This window comes from Strongylocentrotus purpuratus, unplaced genomic scaffold, assembly GCF_000002235.5.
Source record: "Strongylocentrotus purpuratus isolate Spur 01 unplaced genomic scaffold, Spur_5.0 spur5_scaffold_1, whole genome shotgun sequence".
NCBI classification, from domain to species: domain Eukaryota; kingdom Metazoa; phylum Echinodermata; class Echinoidea; order Camarodonta; family Strongylocentrotidae; genus Strongylocentrotus; species Strongylocentrotus purpuratus.
The window spans coordinates 11221987-11234984 of record NW_022145594.1 but is presented as its reverse complement, the minus strand read 5'-3'; the positions used below and the strand labels follow the sequence as shown (position 1 = coordinate 11234984).

The 12998-nt window shown below is 36.9% G+C and overlaps 1 protein-coding gene across 2 annotated transcripts in view; it reads left to right on the top strand.

The window, feature by feature from the left end:
- Window positions 1–927: 927 nt before the first annotated feature.
- The window catches only part of LOC593916 (neural cell adhesion molecule 2), a 36421-nt gene continuing 24350 nt past the window's right edge, over window positions 928–12998 (top strand). Inside the window, exons 1-6 of one of the 2 annotated variants that reach the window (XM_030977680.1) lie at window positions 928–1143; window positions 7122–7268; window positions 8899–9075; window positions 9937–10086; window positions 10954–11091; window positions 12217–12499. In XM_030977680.1, coding sequence (XP_030833540.1) covers window positions 1095–1143; window positions 7122–7268; window positions 8899–9075; window positions 9937–10086; window positions 10954–11091; window positions 12217–12499 — 944 coding nt within the window. In that variant the 5' untranslated portion in view covers window positions 928–1094. The remainder of the gene's footprint in view (window positions 1144–7121; window positions 7269–8898; window positions 9076–9936; window positions 10087–10953; window positions 11092–12216; window positions 12500–12998) is intronic. The other variant, XM_030977679.1, reaches the window with a different exon arrangement.

Sequence of the window (12998 nt, the reverse complement as noted above, 5' to 3'; positions counted from 1 at the left end):
TTTCAGCTTTCACTAAAGCTATGGTGTACATAAGTGCTAACGTCATATTTGCTCGTCGTCCAGTTTATTAGTTCTAAGCAAAATATACTTCGCCTGAGGTTCACCGCGAAATCATTCAAGCGACGCGCGGGCTGGATCGACCAGCTGAGGGCAAATATAATGTGATCACCACATTGTTAATTGTTTAGCACAAACTTTTTTGGAACCAGCAGCCTTGACAACTTAATTGGCCAGTAGTAGGCCTATGACGTCACAATTGTGTACAGAGTAGGCAAACTTTATTTATAGTTGCATTCGATCATCGTTCTCCTCATGATAGAGCAAACAAATATAAACCGGGCGGGCGAAAGCACCTCCATACTACCTTGTGTACACAATTTAAGAGTGATAACAAAAACAAAAATCTATAAACAACATTTAGTATAAGGGTGACGCGAAACCTTCAAGTCCTAAAAAGGATGCCGTGAGTGAAAATGGGGGAAAAACACTGGGTTAGCAGAGACAGTCCTGGGCATAGATCGAAATTCGAGAGCACAACGAGCCCCCCCCCCCCCCCCCCCGCCCCAACCTCCAACCAGGTCAAGTCTTATGATAACGTCTAGCGAGAAAGCTCCAGGACCTTTCGTCCGTCTCTGCGGTTCTCCAATCTTCATCTTTGTATTTACGTTTGATGTCATACACAATCGTCGATGAATGAGCTCAGTCAAACAAAACAAATTACGAAGCCTGTATTTTCTCTTTCAGAAATCAGAACAGTCATTTATCGCCAGGTATAAAAATAGTCATGGCATGATTCATTGGCAAAGCTTTCGAGTCGTTTCTCCATCGTTACATTCCAATGATCACGAACAAAAGAAACAAACGAGCGAACGGTATCACAAAAGGTTTTGGCGAGCCGTTTATTGCAATACGGGATTTCATCCTGGCCCTGCATTGCACGGAACGGGTGACGGTTGACGATGCCCGCAGTAGCAAAGGGGACAGAGTGAAAGGGTAAACAGCGAGGGAGCTGCGAGAAGATTCAACATTTCCGGGATAATATTGGACCGTTTTGACACATTCTTTCCAGGAATCAGATGTAACTAGGCAAGAAGATGAGTATCAGGATATTTATGATTGCGGCATTTCTGGCCAAACTAGGAGGTAAGTTATCAACTCATCCCGATTTAAACTCAGACAGGGAGAAAAAACATGACTGTGATGATTACACAGTTTGGTATGTTACGTAGACTAATATGTAGTAGTGTACCAGTTTTGTTAATGCGAGAGATGCTCAGTAATATAGTCATGATTGTAATTTGTATACCACCGATTGAATCATACATGTTTCGTGAAATTATTCGTATTTCTGTTCCATCGCTGTAGACCAACAATTGATATTCAGGTAATCCATTTAATTTAAGTCATAAGCCTAAATTAAATTAAAACTTATACTGTGAACATTTTTAGTCTATTGGAACGAAAATAATATGTTTGTGTGTGGTACTGCACTGGCAGCCTATATAATTCATTCAAAATGGCGATTGCGATTGAATCTCATAGTCATAAATAACAATGATGCACGTACAAGATCAGCCGTTTACTCTGTGATTTTCACTTTGGGTTATTACATTATAAATACATGTATACTCAGGATTTAATTAAGCGTTGTTTCAGGTATGATTTTGTGGTGATATGTAACCCCATCAACCGATGGAATTTATTAATTTGTGTAGCCTTATATATGGTTTGTGTTAGGCGCATACAGACTTGAAATTGTAAGTCTATTCGAAACCATTAATTCAGATGCAATGATGGAATATTTATTATGATATCAAAATGGATGTATGGTGTATATGGTGTATTTTGTTACAATAATGTTGAAGATGAAAAGATATAAAACTGGGGCGTTTAAAATGCCGAAATAAATATATCGTGCAGTTTCATTCCATGCATGCATTAATTGGGTACTAGGTGTTTGCTGGTTCACTTGCCATTATTATCATGCCAATAAATACAATTAGACTCCAATTCTCGACCCCTAAACCTTTTTTTTCAGACTGCGGCAGGCCGGCCTCAATTTCGTTTTCGTTTTCGTTATTCGATATCTATGTTGTGAAATATAAGAAAAAATGAGAATCTGAGAGTGAGACATGAATAAAAAAACCCATACATTTCAATGATATTTCAGTATTTTAATGACATAAGAAATAGCACAACACTGTCCAGATTCAAATCATTGTCCAAGTTACATTAATTCAAATCTTTAAATAATCTCAATCTCTCTTAGTAGCTCTTTATCATGTATTTTTGTTTTACTTCCTCTTACATGTATATGTTTGCTCTATCCTGTCGGGTGTGTATGAGTGTATGTGTTTGCTTGTAAATAAAATTGATATCATTTTTGTTGAAATTGGCACAATAGCATATGTATGTAAAAGGAGAAAAATATATTAGAAACCCCTTCCTCCTTGTTCGGCAAATAGAGAAACTAGGAAATAGGAATCCATTTTAAATGGCATATACATGTACACACAAAATGGTGGGGGTAAAGCGAATATTGACTATGATGACTGAGAAAATACTGGTACCGAGAAAAGTAGTGGAAATAAGGAACATATGAACACCCGCATGTTAAGTATTTTTGAAGCCTCTTAAAAGTTACAATAATGCCATTTCATAGATGATGTACAGTAAAGAATATTTCTTTTATATTATACAGTTAACGACTAAATTACATTCATAGTATAGACTACGGATGTATCATATCATTACCAAGTTTTGTATTTTTTGTAAGTACATGTACATACAATGTTGGTTTCGTTTTCCAATTATACCTGTACATGTATTTGTTATCATGCATCTGACCGTATGGAATGGAAAATATGTGCATGTAGCTATATCTTTCTATACAGGTACCATGTTTTTAAGTGATTCAGTTCCTGAAACTTTATATCGTAAGTCTTTTGGTTTAGCTTACATTGTACATGTAATGTGGCATCACTAAATTGCCAACGCGGAGTGAAATGTTGTAATCACTATCTATGTGTACAATGTGGACATTTTTTGTTGACTTGTCGTTGTTGTTGTTGTAACTTTCATTCATATTGGTTCATTTGCTAAATGTAATTATTTCATTAAAGTATGAACGAGTGGAAAATCCAAACTGGTGCCAAATAAGAGAGAAAAAAGCAGAAGTTCCCCATTTAAAAGATCCCCATTTTATGTATGAAATCAATTGTAATATCTTTGTTTACTTTTCTGTTGGAAATGAAATAAATATGAATATGAAGATGAATATGAATAGACCTTTGCATATACTATGTAGAAAACTCTGTACTACTACTACTATATTAGGTTTAGGTTAAACCACTTGCTATACACGTAGAAGTACAGGGCGTACATGCACAATGTATAATGATGCCTCTCTTATAAAATTTGGTATGAAGTAGAATATCATGAAACATGAATATCAAGCTGTTTTCATAGAAAAATAAAACAGTACAGTTTCCCATCCATGTTGTTTTGAAAAAAAAAGATGAGTTCTGGGACAGGTGACAAATAATTTGTGAGCATTTGTATTCCTTTTTATATTAGTTTGGAAAAAGGCCACATAAAAAATAAACATCCCCTTGAATTGCTCTCCAAAAGTTGTTATATTTGGAATATGAAGAGTAACAGTTAAAGTTTGTGGACCAGTGCTACATGTATGCCCTATATTATGTTTGTGAAGTCCCGTATACTCATTTCTGTGTATTGCACGTGACTTTCAGCAAAACTTGGCCAACTTCTTAATCATTGTAATGATTCCAAAACGTCACACTCACAGTCCATCCCTTTCCAATTGCCTCAAGACAGTTTTTTTCACCCTGATCAAAGGAATTCGCCTTTGAAGTTGGGAGAGAATGATTGAAAATTAAATGAATTTGAAGGTTTGGTGAATAGACGAAAATGAAATGAAAACATCGACGTCCGATGATCGCATGAGGTTATTGTAAAATAATAAGATTAATTGAAACTATGAAAATCGAGTATTGAATGATATAAGAAGAGATGTGACTTGTAACCATGGTAAGTGAAAAAAGTTGTGAAAGTGCCTCGTAGGTTTAGCAAAATTCGGTCTGTAATAAAGAGAAAAAATAATCCGACACATATATATCAAACATTGTTGCTAGTTGCCTCTTTTTACAACTGTTATACATGTAGGGTATCTGTCATAGAAAGAAGTGACGATCGAGCCACAGGAGGTAAAAGAGAGAGAAAAAGAAACAAGAGAACAAAATCAAAGGAACGAAGAAAAGAAAAAAATATACAAAAACTAAATTTGTTCTTATTTGTTCCTTCTTTTTCCAACTTTTATCGTCAGTGTTTGTCAAAGAAACAAGCGTGAACCACACGAGATATTAGTTCGGTTAGTAAAAGAGAGAAGTTCAAAAAGAGTAAAAATCAAAGGAACCACAAACAAAAATGAACAAACGGTGTTGCTGTTTGTTGTTTCTAGTTTTGTTATTGTCAGTTCTCCGCAGATAAAAATAATAATGGAAGACTAAATACTGGGTCTTGACGTTCCGAGCAACCGACTCGCATTTCTGTCTAAACTAATTTTAATAAGTGAGTAGAACATTCAATCATTCATGACAGTTTAGAATCATGAGCTGGGACGTTGCTCGGGGTGCATGAAAACAATTTGTATACCTCATACAAAGATAAGACATATCTTGCAATTTTGCAAATTGAAGAATCTACATGTAATTGCTCTAAACTTAAGAAGAAACATTTGAGACGTTGTTTTTGTACATGTATACAAACTCTCCCGAATGATTATCAATTTAAAGTGTTATCTGTATCACGATCTAAAACACGTCAAGGAAATATTCAATCAACTTTAGGCAAATTCGATTGCATTATCCATCACAAATCGAAATATACGAACATTGTAATGACGCACATACATGTACATGTATACATGAAGTGCGTAGTCCGATTTCGTTTACATGTTCAAGTTCGTTTATTTACACTCATCATTAAAATATACAGGATATATACAATTAAATACGGAGTAATCACTCATAAATTATCATACATCCAACAACAACAAACAAAAAACAAAAAGCACACACACACAAAAACACACATAACATAATGGGAGTGAAGGGATGGGCTAAAAAGGAGTATGGTCCTTATGCTAGAGCCCATCCTTCGTATATAATATTAATAAAAGGCAAATTAAATGTTGTACTATTGGAAGCATGGACAAAAAATGGGGGAAAAGAGCCTGGTGAGCTATTGCACGTAAAATTAAATTAAATACATTTTATATTTTTGTTTAAAAGTTTGAAGACTTTTGCAATTTTTTATATTAATTGGAATTCCGTACAGGGTACAGAATTTGTTTCCACGAGAAAAAAAATTGCGATCGTGCTTATAGACGCATTACGTCAATATGTATATGTACAGTGTACTTTCAACCTGGAAGTTGCTTAGGTGCTGTGACGCCCAGTTCTATGATTCCGTGATCTAATCCGCTAACCATTACCGCCATTACCACCACCATTATCACCACCACCATTATCACCACCACCACCACCACCATCTCCACCACCACCACCACCATCATCACCACCGTCATCATGCACCACCACCACCACCATCATTACAACTACAATCACAACCACAATCACAACAATCATCACCATCATCAACATCATCACCGTCACCACCACCTCTACCACCATCACCATAACCACCACCATGATTATCCCCACCAACATCACCACCATTATCACCATCACCACCACCATCATTATCCCCACCACCATCATCACTACTGCCACCATCACCAACTCCACCACCGTCACCATCACCATCACCATCACTAGTTCACTACCACCACGTACCATCACCGCCACAACCGCCGCTACCTCCATCACCACCATCACCACCGCTACCACCATCACCACCACCACCACCATCACCACCACCATCACCATAACTATCACCACCTTCATCACCATTACGCCGCATACAGTGCAAACTACAACATCAAAAAATAAATTTGAAATTCTCGACCAGGATCTGTTATTTCTTCTGAACAAACATGGCAGTCCGTTCATCGCTTGGGACGTGTGCAGCTCTTTGAAATCAAACTTCACTTCGAGGACTTTTTGTTGACTTTGCAAATTGACAAGAATACATGCGTATTATACTTCTGAACAATATATTTACTCAAAATGGTAGGACGAAAAATGTAACATCGCAGTGCATATTTACTTGCAGTGGAAGTCAGCTCGAACTAGATTACAAAAGATAAACAAAGTCGGACTTTTTCTTCATGTGACTTTCTTTGTATATTTTTCCTTGATCTTTGCGGAATATTTTCATGCGCTCGTTAATACTCACTCTCATGTACTATACTATCCGATTGTTTATTTTCTCTAATATTGGAGCATTCATTAAGATTTACCGCCGTGCTTTTTTGTAAGGGGTCTGTTTTTTGTTTGTTCTTTTTTTTTTAAAATTCTCTTGTATAATCATTATATTTCATTATGGTGTTATATAGTTTTTGATACATTTTATGCTTTTTAAAATCACCCCCCCCCCCCCAAAAGGAGAAAGAAATATACGATTGTTTCTCTAATCTCTACCGATCGGTACTCAAGCCATATGGATCGCAATTTCCCAATATTTTGTGTGTTAAAGTGTCAGGTTTATCAGGTTCAACTAAACTGCATGTACAGTGTAGCTAGCATGTGGCATCGCATGCATTTGTACCAGTGAAATTACGACGAGCGGGTCGTGACCACTGTGTAATTTTTAAGAGATGTGTGTATGTGTAACTTTTTACAGATGTGTATGTCAATCATTCAGATATGATTATTTACGTCTGAGGATCGAAAGACGTCTCGAACGCGAACCGGGTCCGTCCGCCCGAATCAGTTTGAAGACGAATAATCAAGGGATTTCCCCTTTTCTGTAGTAGTCTACAGCACATGCGTGTGTGCTGCTTTGTTGTGGTTAATTTAAGTGGATCCACTTCTGTTTTAGAGTCTGCTGTTTGTATTTGAAACATGACTCCCCCTTTCCTTTGCGATTGAATCGTCGAAACCCTTTTAAACATTGTCTCTCCTTCCATTACCAAACAGATGCATTGATTGTGACGCCGACCACCCCATACACAAAGTTTGAAGGGGAGAGCGGGTTTTTCTACAAATGTGAGAACCCAGATTTAAACGGACCCCAGCCAGCATGGGACGATTCCGAGGGAGACCCTATTTACACCATAAGTGGAGGTAAGGTGGTATAATGGTTTCATTGTTGTGCTTTTATTAAAGTTAATAGGGACTTTAATCAAATTAATAAAAGGGAATTAGTAGATCTACATGTACATTGTACACATTTTAACTTATTTTACATAGATCTAATACAATTCTCCTAGTTCTTCCATACCTACAGTGTGTAGCAATTTCTTAGGCCAAATAATTTGGCAAATTAACTGAATAAGATCTTAGGAAAGTTACTAACTTAGGCTGGGTTTATATTATTTGCAAACATAAAATTTGCGAGGAATACTAACATTGAAGATAATAGTTGAAAGTGATGGTGCATTTCATAGTGCTCGGAAAAGAATGCTGAAACTTTTTTAACCAACATAATAAACCACATCAGTACCAAAAGTCAAGTTTGTTAATGAAGTAAATAGTATAGTATTAATGACTGCTTTGAGAGAAATAGTTGTTTTATTACGCTCAAGGGAAGGTTAGAATTGTGCTATTACCCGAGGCGTGCCGAGGGCAATAGCCCAATTGTAACCTTCCCGAGAGCGTAATAAAACAACTATTTCTCGAATATTAAAGCAGTCATTAATACTTTTAAATGCCGAAAAAAAATAGACTAAAAAATAAAAAATAAAAAATAAAAAAACTTTTGTCGAAGATGAGATTCGAACTCTTGCGTACAAAAGGTGATGTAACTAAAGTCAGCGCCTTAACCCGCTCGGCTATCGCGCTCTGTTAAATACATAGTAGTTTTTTGTTATATATACCATTAAAATGGATTGAAAACGGTTTCGAGTGGAGGATGCTTCGCGGCTGCTCCATATAAACAGGCCCTTCTTTTACTTTTGCAATGCATATTGGCACGAATTTAGATCAAGATCTATCGGCAGATGTTGTTTTTTTGTTTTTGGAAGTTTATTTTCGTCTTCATGTCAACAATGCAAGATAAAATTGTCGGTAAGATCGATCGAGATTCAATTGTATTGAAATTGCCGACCAATTTTTCGCACACGTTCGCGGTATCCTCGATCGCTCAGACCATTTTTTAACATGTAAACCTATGGGGTAACCATGGAGACTGAACTATTTTCCCAATAACCATGGTTATTGGGAATTTTACAGAAATAGTTGAAGTTTATGAATGCAATTCGACCAATCAGATGGCTGGATTTCTTAAGTGAGGTATATAATAACGAATGCTTTGCTCATAGCATATGATTGTTGTTTTACGATTGTGTTGTTATGACAAATTAACCACAAACCATTTAACAGCACCAGTCCTGATTATATATATTTGAGAGGATATAAAGGCCAAAGCAATTGCCACCCGAGTAACCGTTGGAGCACCAATACTAATATGGAGATGTCATGGTATAATGGTGTATCACCTTGACTCTGAATCCAAGGGTCAAGGGTTCAAATCAAGGCCCGGACCGGGAAGACATTTATCCACTTTTGCCACTCTCCATCCAGGTGTAAGTTTATGGGTACCGGTACTTGATATACCAGTGTGCTACATATTTGGCCGTGAGCTACAACTGGGTACTAATAATGTTAGAGCACTTGCAGATTCATGGCGTGACGCCACCATTATTCCTATTAATATGTAATTGTGAAAACGATCATTCCTTCCTTATATTTGCAGGTGGCAGCAACAGGGTCTATATCACCGAGACGACAAGCTCGACAAGCTGCGCCACCCCTGGAACGCTCTGTCGGTTCACTCGTCTCCACTTTCGAGACGTTCAGATAGCTGACAGTGGTCTGTATGCATGCAAGGCCAATGGGCATCAAACGCAGACAAGAAACGTATACCTCTATAGTGAGTTTTTTAAATGTAAATTTATACTAGTTTTGTAACTGAATTGTTATCTATAGTGGCCCATCTACAAGTATTTTTATTTTGCCTGTCAATTAATTTTATGGACAAATTTTAAAATGACATTAATGATGAATGCAACGTCTACATTTATGAATGTGGCAACAACAAGGAATAGACCTGTTTACTTACATTTATATTCAAATTTTATGCATACTTTTCAAACAAAGGTTTTTCTTGACAACCTGTAAGCTTGCCCAAGGCTTGTCCAACAAAGCAACAAGTTTTGTATGCAGAATGGATTTCAAGTATTGTACTTCATTTATTAATATTGATTATATATCAAACTTTTAAACAAATTTAATATATAGCAACATCATAAAGTACAGATTTATTATTTTCTACTTGAACGAATGTTCAATAAATATCTTCTTTGCATAACAATAGGAAAGTGTAGACCTTGGATAGTTGTGCCTAAATTCACTGCTAATTTGAGGTGTCATTGTCAAGTGGTCTAAGCACTAGACTTGGAAATGAAACGCAAATGTCTTATTCAATCCCCGACATGACACTAATGTCCTTTGTAAGGCATTCATCTACATTTGCCACTCCATACCCAGGAGAGATATGAGGTCCTGGCAGGATGCCCTCATGGTGACCATATGGTAGGAATACTCCCCAGGGAGTGGAGATGGTGCATACATGTATTGAGTGCGTGAATGAATCCGATGACTGGGGTAATGATATCTTTAAAGCTCTAAAAGACAATATTTTGTATGAAGCGCTATATAAATTCAGATTATTATCATTATTATTATTACTGGTATTTTATTGTATGTTTTATTTCATTTTTTTCTTCTTCAGAAATCATCACATTTCCTTTATATGATGGCAACGAAGAGGCCCAGTCGCTCATCTACAACACGACCGCAACAATCTATTGCTCGGCAAGACCTCTGGATAACGGGCTAGACATGTTTTGGCAAAAAGATGCAACTTCTGTCGGAGATACAGGTGACCTTTGAACCTCGTCTTTTTAGAGGGTCCTTATTTGTCAGTGGTGTTAGATACAGGGACTCTATATGCGTGTTCAAATATAACTCGATAAACCCTTCTCAAAAACAGATAAAAAGAACAGCCCCCTTTTTGGAAAGTGTCCATGGGAGTGTTTCACAAAGACTAAGATTGACTTTAAGTTGGACTTAAATATGACAGGCCATTCACGCCACTGTTTGCTCTCACCATTATGATCTTTATATAATATTTTTTCCTTCAATAATGAATTATCAAAAAATGTAAATTCTGTAGATTTGTGTCTGTGATTTGTACGTCCCTTTAGAGACATATGCCAGTAAATGGTGAGAGCAAACAGTGGCATGAACGGCCTGCAATATTTAGTAAGTCCATCTTAAAGCCGATCTTAGTCTTTGTGAAACACTCCAATAAGTCTAAGGGGTCATTTTCAACAAGCCAATTTAGTGCTTTTTATGGCCCCGCCACTATTATTCATATGTATATATTATTGATTTGTAAATGTTTTTTAAAGTGGAAATGAATTGAATTTGAATTTGAATTAAAATATTTTTTAATGAAATATTACTTGTAATTAAACCTATTCAAATTGCTGTTTGAAATTGACAGTACGGATACACAACCCGTCTATAAAGACACCCATGGGAATCAGAGAAAGTGACCTCTGTAAACAGGTGGCCCTTGTAGACAGGTTCAACAACACACATTTCTCTCTCTCGATGGAGGCAGTAAAAATGGCCACTGTAGACGGGTGGCCTTCATGGAGAGGTGGCCACTAAGACAGGTTTGACTGCACATTCTCAAACAAAAACGTGCAATTTATCCACAATTTGCTTCGCTCTCTTGCAGAAAAATATAACGGTAATACGTTCGGGCAGCTTACCGTCAAAAACGTTGAAGTTTCAGACGAGGGAGAATATTCCTGTGTGGCTTATTACCAAGACACCCCCTTGAGTATCAATAAAAACATTGATGTTACAGTACAAGGTAAGTTTATTTATTTATTGATTCAATTAATTTCTATTTTAATCTATTTATTTTATTTAAACAGGGTAGTCCAGTCAGTAATCAAAGTACTGTTTTCCAGGGGGCCTGTAAACAAATGCAACATAACAATATGAAGATAAAAACTACTTGAACAATATAAACAATATGAACATCATGGAAAACATCAATACATAGTAAAATATATGAGTGAATAATGAATAAAGCCGTAGGAAGAATAATTTCCATGAGCAATTACAAATCAATAGAAATTACAAATTAGCGTATACACTGATTATTATCAATGATCTGTTCAGATTATAACATAGTATCATATTGAGAAATTTATGTAAATATTCATGAAAGAAAGAAAGAAAGGCAATTCAATCTTTAACATCACTGCTTAAAACAAAAAGAACAAAATGCATTTGATAGGTCGAGAACAATAGCCAGTAAAATAAGCAACAGGTCTATCATGATGGCCGGTGCATACGTACTGGGGAGTTCATGAATAGACAGTATAATCATCTGTGAATATTAGTTCTCTTTCTAGAATGAATAACATTAAGAAACGTTGGAAAGTAGGTACATGATTTTACTGCTTCTTATATAAGTCACATTAAAAAAAAATACATAACAGTGCAAGCGCTTGGACAGTAAAACTTAATCATGTCTTATTAAGATATTGAAACTTGCAAGATTCCTGGCAAAATATTCTAGAAGTATAAAATCTGAATGAGTTTGTGAAGTTGTCTATTGTATGTGAAACAACAGTGAAACCTGTATATAAAGACCGCTCAAGGGAGACATAAAATAGCGGTCTCAATAGGCAGGTGGTCTTCATAGACAATTGCTTTGATTGATTGATTCAAAATTATTCCATTTCATATCAATTGTTTGCCCAATAAAGAACATAGTTGACAAAGTAAGTTTAAAATTATGAAATGATGTATGGGTTTCAGTGGGAAATAATTTTAAAGGAAAGTAAAAGAGACAGTCTTTATAAACAGGTGGGCTTCGTTTACAGGTGGTGACTAAACCAGGTTTCACCGTTATACTAACGACTGCGACAAATGAACTGAAAATCATACTTAACTCCGTCATTTCTACTTGTCTTATACCCTGTAGTCCCACCTGCGTGGAACGGTGTACCCCCCAGGCCCCGGAACGTTGTTATAAACTCTGACGTGACCCTGGTGTGTGCGGCCTCGGGGCGACCCGACCCCACGGTCACTTGGACGGACGTAACCGGTGGCGACCGGCAGGAAATCACAGACTTCCCCAATGTGTATGAACTGTCGTCGACTGGAAACAGGCAGCTGAGGATCATGAATATTCAGCTCCCTGTCAGCGGGAACATCATCATCATAGAATGCAGGGCTTCTAACGACCCTTCCGGAGCCAGAGTCAGGTGAGCGAAGCCTCGTTTAAAGCCCCACTGCACTACTTATAGCTACTTGCGCCCTCTATATAGCAAACAATGCCTAATCGGTGCCTGTTGGTCCCCCATGATCCTCTTTTTCTTTTGTTAATTGAGAGCTTAATTGATGAGATAACCATCTGTCAGTGACCTTGCAGGGAGGTCTAATCCCCCTGGCCAAACTAGTACAGATGGACTTTAGCTGTGACATGTTAGATTGCGGAAGTTTTTTAATGAAATACATTTAAGTGTCATTTACGCTTTACAATTCTGTTTTTGACAGTGACACGGAACCTAATATGTGTTGGACCTTTGTTTTCATGCAGTTGTCAGTAATCATACATTTTATTATAAAAATACAGCAATGGTGTACTGCAACATATGAGAATGATCCTTCAGGCTGTGAATTCAGTGGCGAATCCAGGAATTTATGGTGAAAGATAGGCGTGAACCAAATTGCCAAAATACATGGAATTCGCTGTTTAGACGC